Genomic DNA, 13,321 nt, shown 5'->3' on the forward strand with positions numbered 1-13,321 from the left:
GAGAAGAATGGATGAAGGAGTTAGAGGGTGCTAGGGGAGCGAATGAGGGAGAATGAAAGAATGCACGTGAAAAAGGTAAATGGGGGTATAAAGAAAGTGAAATAAAAAGGAAACGGAAGTCGCTTAGATTAGAAGCGTGAAAATTGTAAGTAATGGTAAAGTAAAGGATAAGTAGACTAAAATGCGTTTGCGTTCTCATACTCTCTCTCTCGCTTGCACTCTCGCTTTCGTTCGCTCGCTCACTCGCTGACTAATAAGTCCTAAATTGCGCTATCGCAGGAAATAGAAATAAGGAACTAGATATAAGACTTTATGTAAATAGTTGTAAATAATTGTATATATAGAAAGGATAAGATTGTAAAAAATATGTAGATGTAAACGGAAAGATTGTAAAGAACGGAAGTCATGTAAACCCTTACGGGACACATTATGAATAAAGAACTTGAGATGAAAATTCATCGCTTTGTTTGAAAATGTAACTATTTTTTTCAAATGAGTGTTTTTTGTTGATATTGATTTTTTTTAACTAAAGATGTAACTATTTCAATAGAATATTCCCATATTGTTATTTAAAATGTAGTTCTTTGGTTGAAAATTAATTTTATGAACTGAAAATGTAATTATTCATTTTTTCAAATAAAAATTTGCGTTTTGTGGTTGAAAATTCATCTTTTTGGCATAAAGTTAATCTATGCAAGGTGCAGAGTCAGAATTTTAGATCAAAATTCATCAGTTCTGTTAAAAAATAATTTTTTAAACTGAAAATTTTTACTATTCCATTTGTGATTCAAAATTGATCTTTCTTAGTTCGAAATTCCACTACTTGGTTGCAAAATTGTCCTCTTTGGTTGAAAATTCATTTGTTCTTTTGAAAACCTCTTTATTTTTTGGTAGAAAATTAATCTTTTTGCTTTAAAATTAATCTTCTTGTTTTAAAATTCACTTTCTGGTAAAAAATTAAACTATTCCAGTTTAAAGTTAAGCTCTTTTGTTAAAATTTCATATTTTTTAGTTAAAATTGATCTATTCAACTTACACATGTAATCATTTTAGTTAAAAATTATTCTCTTGGGTTGAAAATTCAATTATTCTAGTAAAAGGTTCATAATTTTAGTTGAAAAATCATAACTTTGTTTGAAAATGTAACTATTTAAAAAAATTTGTTTTGGTTAAAATATATTTTTTTAAAAGTGAAAATCTAATTATTTTAATTTAATATTCCATTATTTCAGTTAAAAATTGAACTCTTTGGTTGAACATTATTTTTCTAGATAAAAATTTAAATATTCAAATTTTGATGAACAAATTATCTTTTTTTTGCTGAAAACTTATCTTTTCGGTTTAAAATTCATCTATTTCAGTTGAAAATTCATCATTCTACTTAAAAATGCTTCCCTTCTTTGAATTTTGTTGTTGCTGAAATTAATTTTCTTTTAACTGAAAATTTAACCATTCAAATCGAAACTGAGATATTTTTGAGGACCGGTCTGTTTGTTCGCAGGTAATAACCGGTAATCCGTCAGCGCAACAAAAGGCTAGAGGTTGAAGTCTTGAGAGTGGGCGTCATCTATTTCCGAAATCAGACTATGCTACTTTTACCTGAGTTCAGCCCCCCACCCCCAACGAGATGGAGAAAACTGAAGAAACTACGAAATTGTATCATTATTCTAAACGTGGTTTTGCACAAACGAAACTTTTTTGTACAAAATTCTTCACTCAGAGATGATTTGATCGAGAATACATTGTAAAATTATGTTCTTATAATGTTGTAAAGAGCTTAGAATTGTACAATCAATTTAGAAATTTAGCGATTTGATAATATAATGTTATTATTTTTCAAACAAGTAATCATAAGCAGAAGTTTCGTTTCGCTAAAGGTCTAAAGTAATTTCTCCACCTTACCAACATTACAGTTTTTGCAGAGACAGTCTTAAATTCGATTTTTATGTTGATTATCAAAAACATACGTTAAAATATGAATTAATAAGACATTGAACTTCACATTACGAGTTTATTAAATAAAAATAAAGGAAATTAATCATATATTCTTAACTATCGATCTGTTATACAAGAATAGATCAGCAGTGACCACTGGCGGTAAATCACGGAACTAAGAAACCAGTTTTTCTACACTATTTCGCTTGATTTATTTTGTTTTGGTTTGTACAAAACGGCGTCTAAATAAATTAATAAATAAATCTTTTTTCGATTATAATATGTTCATTATTACTTTCCGCATGGCTGGCTTCTCGTTATTTGAACATCAAAAATTTTCGGAATTATTTTGGGAGTGGTTTTGCATACACTGATCGCAGGAAGTTACCGTTTCACCTTAAGGATCAATCTCACAAGTCATTAATCTTTAACATGAAATATAAAATAAAATAAAAAATAGATCTATTATTCATTTCTCGAAACCTTGACGGAAGCTTCTAAGTGTACTTTATACAAAATTATTTAGGTTTAAATTTTTTATTTAACAGGAGTTATTTAGAGTTTTAGTTTTTGTTTTCTCTTCAGGGAAAAGTTACAATTCTTCTTTAATCCTAATGATCAAGGCCTCATTTTATTTATATATAGTAATATTTTTATGTATTCTTTTTTCTTAATTTCTAGTTTTTAGCGTAATAGTTTTAAATTGTTCGAAGTTTAGTTGGACATTCAAAAAAATAAGTCATAAATCATTTTGACCCAAATTAGATTTGGGCCAAAATATTCGAAAAAAATGTCTACTGTGTGTACTAAGAATAAGAAGTCAGTTCTACCCTAAATAGACCACACCAACCCCTTTCCCTCACCCTATTCACCCCTACCACCCCTTAAAAAATGAAACTTCACCGTTTGTACACAGCGTTTTTGGAAAGATTCGACACTGTCAAACTTGTTTTTGCTAAATAAAGTACACTATAAACTCTTTATGAACTACCTTCAGCCTTATTCACAATTTTTAGCCTTTTTAGACCCCTTAAAGAGGATGGAGGTGGTGGGTTTTTAAATTATTTATGTGCATGGTATGTAAATACAAAATATGTAAGCTTGATCACTAGACTTGACTAGGGTATCCTGGGGTTTTTGGGATCGCTGATTTCGAATCCGACTTACATATGAATTTTTCAGGATTTCTTACTGATCTATTCACGATTTGACATACAAATGACTTTGACTCTGATGTGATAGGTGTCAACGGACCTCTGATTCGGATTCAGTGACCCCAAAAACCCCAGGATACTCTATTCAAGTCTGCTGATCAAGTTTACATAATTTATATTTACATACCCTGCACATAAATAATCAATAAGACCACCCATTCCACCCTCCTTAAGGGGTGGGGGGGCTAAAAATTGTGAATAAGAGTTAAGGTAGTTCATAGAGAGTTCATGATGTACTTTATTAGGCAAATAAAAATTTGACAGTGACGAATCTTTCCAAAAACGCTGTATACATCGGTGCAGTTTCTACCGGAATCGTCTGAGCCATATCCCTAGGTGTTTTTCACTTTAAAAAAGTTATTTTTGAAACAAATACGTTGTTAATTAACATTTAAGGGCAGGTAACACAGACAAATACCTATATTACCAACCTCACTTTATCAGCTCACTGAATGTTTTTTTGAACCCAAGATTTTTTTTGTAAATAAAATATCGAGCTGAAACTTTGGAAAATGTATTAGAGTACAATAAAGTACTTTTAGATACCTCATTTGATAGGAACTTAACTGGAAATTATTTCATCTTTCATTTTTTGAATGTTCCAACTTTTTTTATACATAAAATATCGATGTCATACTTTGAGAAATGCAAGAGGCTCGACTATTGGTTCTCGCGCTTCGCGCTCGATCTTTGTGCATAGACCTTTTAAAACTAAAGGTGAAAGCATCGACAAGAGTAATTTGATGATTGTGAATTCACTTTTGGTAAAGCTCCTTCGGCTTTAACGAACACATTCTCATCACGTATCTCATGCTTCGCACTCAAGCTTATCCCTGCAATTTTATATCATTCCCATAAATGTATATTATTATAATTCGTAACTTGCAGGGTATTAAAACAGACGAAGTTTCATTGTCCCGTTAAAAAATGCGCATTATTTTTAAAAATTGTTGTTATTAAATGTTTTATTGCAACTTTGGTGGTTTTTCCATAAACTGAATTCGCACATTTCCAAAGTTATCTTTATCATTTAAAATTTACACATACGGTCTACTGAGCAGCCTTACCGTTTTTTAACTTCTAAATTATATATAATTAAAAATTTGTCATAAGGACAACCGCAGGATTTCGCCGGGAGCGGGTGCTAATCTGGAAAATTGCACCCGCTCCCAGCGAAATCACGGTAATATTTCAGCCACAACCACGTCTCACGACCGTGAGATAGGTGGTTACAGTCTGTAAAAGAATGAATACGACGATCCAGCAAAAGCCTCGTGCATCCTAAGAACACGGAGAGACCCAAGGACAACCGCCTTGTGCATTTTTCCCGCAAGTGTTTTGGCATATTGTTGACACGCACGGATGCTTTTTAGGCCATTAGCAAGTCAAGGCTTGGCACCTCCAAGAGCGCCGATGATAAGGACAATTAGTTTAACAGAATATTCCGGGTACAATCGTTGCAACTCCCTTATAAGGTCTCGATACCTCTCTTTCTTTTCATTGACCTTGGTTATGATGTTTTTGTCAGCTAGTGCCGAAAATTGGATAACGAACATGAAGCGATATTAAGGTTAATGCCGTAAGAGTGACAGAGATGGTAATAAAGTACTCTTAGTGCCGCATTGTGCCTTTGAATGTAGGTCGTTCCCGCGTGAGTTGGACAACTAGATAGTATGTGAGCTAAATGCTCGGGGTGTGCATGGCACACCCTGCAGCTATCATCGGGAATGTCTTGGCTCATAATGTGGCAACGGTATGTTAAGGTGGAAATGACACCGTCTTCGCATGCAAAGATGAAACCCTCCGTACCAGACTTTAATCCGGGAGATTTAAGGAAAGCAAACGTAAGCTGACAAGACATTGACTGATCCTTCACATTTCTGTGGAAGATACCGTACATCCTCTTATCGAGGAGCTGTTCACGAAAGTTTTTCTCTTGTGCTTTCTTAATCCGGGCTTTCAGGAGTGAGTACTCGAGATAGATAAGATTTGATGCATTTTGCTCACCCCTAATACTGAAGTCAAGTCCGAGTGTTTCAGCAGCCTCCAGCGCTGCTTTGTACAGAAACGCTCCTTTGCCCCCTTCTTAGTGATTCCTGACCATTTTAACAAAAGGCTCTCTTCCATTTGCAACTCTATGTGCTGTACCCAGAATAATCCCGTTGTGAAGACATTTAAGACTCAATATTCCACGACCCCCTTGATGGCGTGAGTTGTACAGTCGCGGAACGGAAGACTTAAGATGCATGCTTTTGTTCATGTGCATAACCTTTCTTGTCCGATATCAAGGGATCTGAGCTCGATCTTCGTCCATGGAACTACTCCAAATGAACAGAGTAGTACCGGGGCGCCAAGCATGTTCGTTGCAGATACTTTGTTCTTCGCCGACAGTTCGGAAGACCAAATCTGTCGGATGAGACGTTTGTATCTGATTCGGAGAGTATCCTTTATAGATGTGACATCCTGTATGCGGCTCTGTGGCACGCCCAGGTATGTATAAGTCTCTCCATCCCAAAGGTATCGTATGGCGCTTCTATCGACGAGCTCAGGATCTTCAGGGATGCCATTAAGTTTTCCTCGCTTCAAATAAACCTTGGCGCATTTGTCTAACCCAAAATCCATTCCAATTTTCTTAGTATATCGTTCGAAAATCCCCAGAGCTAAATGCAGTTGCTCTCTGTTTTTATCATACATCTTAAGATCGTCCATGTAAAATACATGAGTGACCTTGTACTTTCGATCAATCTCTTTATGCACCTAACTATTTGCGGATGAACCTTTAAGATTTCCAAAAGACAGATGATAAGTCTATGGGAGGTCGTATCGAAAGCTTTCCGATAATCAATCCAGGCCATCGATAGGTCCGGCTACGCCTTTCATTGAGCCTCGTTGTTCATACATTTCTTGCCACACAGGTTCGATTGCCCGAACAATCCTATCATTTAGGATAGTTGTGAATATCTTATAAAGTTTGTTCAGACAAGTTATTGGCCTGTAATTCTTCGGGTCAGCTAAGTTGCCTATTTTCGGCAGGAGTATTGTGCGCCCTTCCACCAACCACTCTGGAATCGGCTCTTCCGACTTTAAATATAATACTTTTTAATACTAATAATAATAATACCCTTAATAATTTTTTCACCTCCTCGGTAGTGACGGTTTTATGAGGGCAACACATAACTCCTTGAAGCTTTTTATATTTTCTGAGTCTTCGTCCAGTCTACACTGAACTTCGTAGACTTCTCTCCAAAATACTTCGACCTCCTCTGGTTTGGGTGGGTGTTCGACAGTAACTGGAGGGTCTTGCAAGAGTCCAGATCGGTCAGAGAGAAGCTGTTGATTTTCTCTGACCCACCTCTCCCTCCGCTCTAGACTTTTCTTAGCGTCAGAGAGTATCCGTATTCTCTCAACAATATGCTGCCTGATGGTCATCAGCTTTGACTTGTTAAGTGTGTGATAACGGGTCCGGAGTTCGCGCGCCAACTTTCGAACCTTGGCGGTAAAATTCCTGCCAGATGTGATGTAGTCAATCACATATTGAATGCGGGACGCGTACTCTCTTGCCCAGCCTATCTTTATGGAAAGTTGATGCATTCGCCTTTTGGTCTTATGATCAACCGTTGGTTTTGTTTTACGGTTCGCATCGACCAAAGCTCTCGCTGCATTATACACACAATAATTGATAGCCCAGATGTCGGATTCTCCGGAAAAATGTCCACGAAGCTCGTCTTCCATTTCAGCCAGATCATTAGGCTTTAGAGAAACCTTGGTGTTGATGTTTCTTCGGGTCGTAAAGCATCGCTCTTCATCTATTGGATGCCTGTCCGCGGTTAGGCTTAGTGTCGCCTCTCTTTCTCTGTTGCCGGCTTGTTCTAGCTGTGGTAGAGTAGGCGTTCCGCTTACATAGCCCCTTTTACGGAGTAGTTGAGCATGGTTTCGCAGACGTTGCTGCGAAAAGTGCAATAGGTCCAGGCATTTCTCGCACCACAGAGCATGCAGCTGTGCCATGTAACCCCGTTCAGGGGCCACACTCGCATCGTAGCACTCTAGCAAGTCGTGATTCAGACGCTCCGCTCATCCAAAGGTCGCGAGATCCCGCCGATCCATCGTATTGAATCCATTTTCATTGGCTCCCCCAGCTCTAGATTGGTCGGCATTGTTGGTTGACCGATTGTCGGGAGCCTTGCGCGTTCTATTGTTTTTGAACCGCACTTACTACAACTATGTTTGGTGTTGTCATTGTTGTTCCCACGAGAAGCTAGGGAAAGGGGTTCGTCCATCCTTGTAGAGCCCCGCATGCAAGGATAAGGCTGCGTACTCTGAGAGGTCGCCCGGTATCCCAGAGTCACCATTCTAGACACCTCACCCAGATGCCATTCAGCTTTCGGCACGGTTTTCACACCTCCGCTTGGGGGTTAATTCCTTCGGGACCACCTCTGGACAATTGTCCGCGACTGCCTATTTATTTTTGTAACCATATTCAGCAGAAACCCTTGGTACAGGGACCCTCTATCCGCAACCCGAGGACGCGTTCGGTGGCTTTCTCATAGGCCTTTCGGTTTGATTCTGGAGGAATCAAAAGCGAACCGAATTGTGCATCGGCCGGGAAACGAACCCGGGCCGCCCGCGTGGCAGGCGAGCATTCTACCACTGAACCACCGATATATATATATATATATTATGCATTATTATATTTGAGAATATTTTAAATACTCTGAAAATCTTGAATGAAAAAATTTAACTTTTGGATTTTCCATTATTTTGTATGCTGTCAAAATTTAAATGTTTGATTTACTAAGAAAATTCAAAAAGTTGTTATGATAATCTTCTAGGGAATTTAGAAACCAAACTTTTTCTTCTCTTGCAATTTTTTCATATCGTCCGCTAATTGGCTTAAAAGGTTCATTTTCGTGTGTTTTTTGGAATTTTGTAAATGCCATAGGTCTAATCATTTTTAATTTTATAAAAAAGTCATAAGATAAATTGTTCAACTTTTTAAATACTATGAATAACCGTACAGAGAATTCTTGAATTTTGAAAAAAATATTCTCAAAAATATTCAAAAGGCGCTCACTTTTTGAATTTTTATCCAAAATGACTGGCTAACGAACTTGGCCTTTAGTTTAGGACACTAAAAGAGTGTACCAGAGGCCAATCTAATAGAATGATTTTTTCAAAAGTTATTGTGCTGACAGACGGACAGGCATTTTGACAGACTGACAGGTCTCAAAACGTGGATATCTGAAAAAACTTTTGTATATTCTTCTTTTACCGTGTTTTTTTGATTGAAGAAAAAAGTAATTAGCATAATTTATTCTATTTTTTGAATGATATGAATAACTGTACAGATATTTTTCAATTTTGAAAAAAGTGGTCTCAAAAATATTAAAAATGTGCCTACTTTTTGAATTTTTATCTAAAATGGCAGGCTAACGAACTTGACCTTTAGTTTGGAACACTTAACAAGTGTACCAAAGGCCGATCTTCTCTGATGAGAATGTAAAAATATTTCAACTATCAATTCCATCGGCATCAGCCGGTAACGGTGTACACGAAAATCCGAACCCTTGCGACCACTAGAGGAGACTCTAACAGCTGGCTCGTCCTACGTTGTGAGTGCCCTGTTGTGTGTCGGATTAGCTTTAGTTAAAATATATTTTTTTACATCTTTTATTATTAAACTCTGTACTTTAACGTAGTTTTCTTTCGGCGTTTGCATTTCTCAAAGTTTTAGACCGATATTTTATGTATAAAAAAGTTCGAACGTTCAAAAAATGTCGAGGTTCATAAAAAAGATGAAAAAGATATTTTATTTACAAAAAAAGTTCTTACCCGAGCAAAAATGCTTCGACTTGAGTTCGACTTGGTCATGTCTTGAGTTCGTCTCCAATACATCGATGTCTGGCTGTGTCTCAAAACTGAGACATGCCTAAACCGAACTTTTCGATTTCAGCATGTCTTTATTGGGGGCAATTCAAGTCGAACTCATGTCGAAGCATTTTTACTCTGGTAGGTTCCAAAAAATATTTAGTGAACTGATAAAGAGAGGTCCGTAATATAGATATTTGGCTGTGCCACATTTCCTTGACCTTTATTATAAAAAACTAAAAGTCTTATAGAAAAAGTAAAGATAGTTCTGGATTCAACTCGGCAATATCTCCAGGTGTTTTTTTCATTTCTTTTAAATTAATTATTTAAACAATTGTGTTGTTTATAATTTTGATGAATTTAAATTAAAATTCTGGTAAACAATGTAGAGTTAATAAGTAAAACATAAAATATCTTGACGTATCATGAATGGAAAAAATTTTAAAGAATGCACAAAAGTAAGTTTAAACATTGTTTTGCCCCCTCCACGCACACACCAGTACGATATCCCACGGCGCATATAGATTTGATTATTCAACCTTTATTATAAAATAAACTAAAAGTCCTATAGAAAAAATAAAGGTAGTTCTGGATTCATCTCGGCAATATCTCTAGGTGGTTTTTTGTCATTTTTTTAAAATTAATGATTTAAACCTGAAGATATTGCCGTGATGAATCTATAACTATTTTTACTTTTTCTATAGGAAATTTAGTTTATTGTATAATAAAGGTTGAATAATCAAATCTATATGCGCAATGGGATATCGAAAAAGTGTGTGCGTGGAAGGGGCAAAAACAATGTTGAAACTAACTTTTTTGCATTTTTTGAAATTTATTTCATTTATGATATGTTAAGGTATGTTATGTTGCACTTATTAACTCTTAATTGTTTACCAAAATTGTTAAATAAATTCATCAAAATTATAAACAATATAATTGTTTAAATAATCAATTAAAAAGAAATGAAAAAACACCTGGAGATATTGCCGAGTTGAATCCAGAACAATCTTTACTTTTTCTACAGGACTTTTAGTTTATTTTATAATAAAGGTTGAATAATCAAATATATATGCGCCATAAGATACCGTAAAAGTGCGTGGGGGCAAAAACAATGTTTAAACTAACATTTTTGCATTATTGAAATTTTTTTATTAATGGTACGTCAAGGTATATTATATTTCACTTATTAACTCTTAATTGTTTACCAAAATTGTAAAATATATTCCTAAAAATTATAAACAATATAATTCTTTAAATAATTAATTTTAAAAAAAATTTTAACACTTGTAGATTTTGACGAGATGAATCCAGAACTAGCTTTACTTTTTCTATAGGACTTTTAGTTTTTTATAATAAGGGTTAAATATTAATTAACAACGTAATTGTTTAAAAAATTACTTTTTTTAAGGTGAAAAAAACCTAAATATATGGCTCAGACGATTCCGGTGGTGTTTTTTCTTTTCGGCTACGACTATTATTGCATTTTTTATTCAAGTTCGAAATTTCAAATCTCTATGCATAGCTAACTTCTAACTCGTTATTTTAACAGCTTTAATTTAAAAATGATACAAGTTTAATTCCTTTTCATTACATTAAAAATATTCTAGTTTTTATATGTATTATTTGAAGCGCTTTCAGTTCTCAGTTATTAATCATTAATTACTGTTTGGACAATGTCTAAGAATTCACATTTCAAAATTTGTTTAATAATACATTTTTAAATTGCTTATATTTTTTGATTTATGAAATAAAAATGTAGACATGAACGCGCGCTTGGCGCGTTTTTATTTGCTGCTAGTGTATAATAAAAAATATTTTCAATATTTTTTGAAAAGAAATCTTCGATGTTATTAGTTTGTGAATTATTTAACGAGGTGTTTTAAAAATAAATAAAACATAAATCTTCAGTAAATTCAGCTTAAATATCATATAGTAAAGATCACTTTACTTTTAGAAACTTGTAAAAGCGTAACACTTTTATTTATTTAAAATATACCTTATCTGCAAAAATTCTAATTAGATTTTTTTTAAGTTTTATGAATTACATTTATTCTCTTTGATTTTCATAAATCGAAAAATTACCATCTACATTTTTCTCTCTCAATGCCATGAAAGGTTACTAATGAATTAGTGTGCCGCACAGTTTTTTTAACCAGAATGAAGCTGTTTCTTCAAATTTTCACTTTTCCAATTAGAAAACTTTCTTAATAAGATTTGTTCTGGATTTAATATGGTAGCTATTTTGCAACTAAGTTTCAATCTTGTCAAAAGGATCATTTTGTGGAAAAGATACTGTGTAACAAGTGCTCAGACTATCCACAAGTGTGGCAGCATAAAGCGGTCATTATTAGAATCTCGTGCTTGCCAAGAGGACATAGGTTCTTCTTCCACTGGCGTGAATTTGTGAACTTCACGAAACACACACATATTCTGTAACCGAAGTGGTTTCTCCATGTGGTTGCCAGTTGCAGCGAGGACATTCAGCCGAGTGCAGCTTCAGCCTAATTAAATGATAATTATTAATTTTGTGCATTGCTCGCGACAGTGAGAATTACTTGAATGAAACAAAATGCCAGAAATTCGTGCCTGCTAAAATTTCGTTGCTTACCTTCAATACTAAAAAATGTTTGTTCATTTCACTCATCGAGATTTCAGTGCACCAAGGAGTGATTTATAAGTGTTTTTTGGTAATTATAAATACTTAGATTCATGAAAAGAAACCGCCAATGATGTTACATAATTATAGTTATATTTAAACTGCTTTAAAGTCTTGCAGGAAAATAACTAAACCTTTGTTTAGTACAGTTTTACGTAGAGTCACTACAATGATAAAATGTCTCATTCCCTCTACATAAAAAATGATTCGAAAAAAATTGATTTTATATTTAATAATTATCTGTTTATTGATAATGAATACTGGAAGTCAGGCAGATTTCTCAGATTCAAGTTTTCAAGAGATCGTTTACCCAACTGTCATATCTCGAGAGGAGGTTCGAAGAAGAAGATCAGTTCCTGACATTGATGATTCGGATTCGATATACATATCAATAAGTAATTGGACTTTAAAAACAAAAGTAAACAAGGGATTAATTATTCCACCAGAATTTGCAATTGAGTTGATTCATTCTAATAAATTGGAAAGTCAGAAATCAAAATTATCAATAAATTGTGAACCGAGATCTGGAAGTGTAGAAGGTACAATAAATTCTCTAGTGGTTTTGACTATTTGTGAGGGAGAATTTTATGGACTAATGCTCGCTGAGAATCGAAACCTTTTTATTAAACCCCTTATGGCAGGAAAACATCTTCTGTATGAAGATCAAAATCTTGGGTGGAAGACAATAAAGGAGGATAATGATTTCGTGAACCTGTTTCGAACTTCATCCAGTGATGAAGATAATAACTTTAATAAGAGGTATAAAAAGATAAAAATTGGTATTTTTAATTTTCATATCATTTTCAAAATTTGATGAAATTATTTTTTTGTTTGGGTAAGGCGATTAAAGAGGGCTACCCAAACAGAGCAAAGTGTTTACAATTTGACTGGAGACACCTTCGATATAGAAAGTGAGAATAAAGATACGGTTACAAAAATTGATGATCAAGAAAATTTGGAAATAGAAGAAGATAAAAAACAAACAGAAGAAGACGATTCTGAAGATGTTGGATATTTCTTTGATAAAACTTGGGAATGGGACAAACTTCCAAGTGAGTTAGATACATTAATAATTTTTTATTTTTGTATCAAAGTTTGTAAAAAAGCAAAAACTTATAGTTTGTAAATGATTTGTTTTAGAAAGGAAAACTGTTCACAAAATTTCTCCACCTCGGTGGATAGAACTTGGAATCGCTGCAGATTATTCAGTGGTTGGTTTTCACGGTACTCGTATCCAACATTATATTCTTTCCCTTCTAAACATTGTGAGTGTCTTAATAACTTATTTATTTACTTAAACCATAATAAAATATTTGGAAAAAACATTAATTAATTGTTTCATTAGAAATACATTTTTAAAATATAAAATAAAGTATTAATTAATCAAGGGTGAACTGGCGGAAATATCTAATTTAACGAATATATGCAGTCAATTACCAAAGTTTACTAAGAAGATGCGTTTCATTAAGATTGGAATGATTTTACTTAAAGTTAAAAAAATAGGTAGACTAAATGATTATACTAACAATTAAAAATGACACAGGTCAGTGCCATTTACAGTGACCCCTCTCTGGATTCTAACACCAAGATTGTGATTGTGAGAATGATGTTATATACCAATAAGGATGACAATATGGTACCAGTTTTTATT

General features: G+C 34.2%; 1 protein-coding gene and 1 non-coding gene across 5 annotated transcripts in view; one reads left to right on the forward strand and one right to left on the reverse strand.

Annotated features, from left to right (window-relative positions):
* Positions 1-7,740: 7,740 nt before the first annotated feature.
* Positions 7,741-7,811, reverse strand: Trnag-gcc. The gene has a single exon. It is a non-coding gene; the product is annotated as a tRNA-Gly (tRNA).
* Positions 7,812-11,438: 3,627 nt separating this feature from the next.
* The window catches only part of LOC117182290 (A disintegrin and metalloproteinase with thrombospondin motifs 3-like), a 6,400-nt gene continuing 4,517 nt past the window's right edge, over positions 11,439-13,321 (forward strand). For 2 of the 4 annotated variants that reach the window (XM_033375417.1, XM_033375418.1), the window contains exons 1-5: positions 11,439-11,701; positions 11,783-12,429; positions 12,511-12,722; positions 12,811-12,935; positions 13,214-13,306. In XM_033375417.1, coding sequence (XP_033231308.1) covers positions 11,873-12,429; positions 12,511-12,722; positions 12,811-12,935; positions 13,214-13,306 — 987 coding nt within the window. In that variant the 5' untranslated portion in view covers positions 11,439-11,701; positions 11,783-11,872. The remainder of the gene's footprint in view (positions 11,702-11,782; positions 12,430-12,510; positions 12,723-12,810; positions 12,936-13,213; positions 13,307-13,321) is intronic. The other 2 variants (XM_033375420.1, XM_033375419.1) reach the window with 2 other exon arrangements.

The sequence above is a fragment of the Belonocnema kinseyi genome, chromosome 10, assembly GCF_010883055.1.
Source record: "Belonocnema kinseyi isolate 2016_QV_RU_SX_M_011 chromosome 10, B_treatae_v1, whole genome shotgun sequence".
Classification (NCBI taxonomy): domain Eukaryota; kingdom Metazoa; phylum Arthropoda; class Insecta; order Hymenoptera; family Cynipidae; genus Belonocnema; species Belonocnema kinseyi.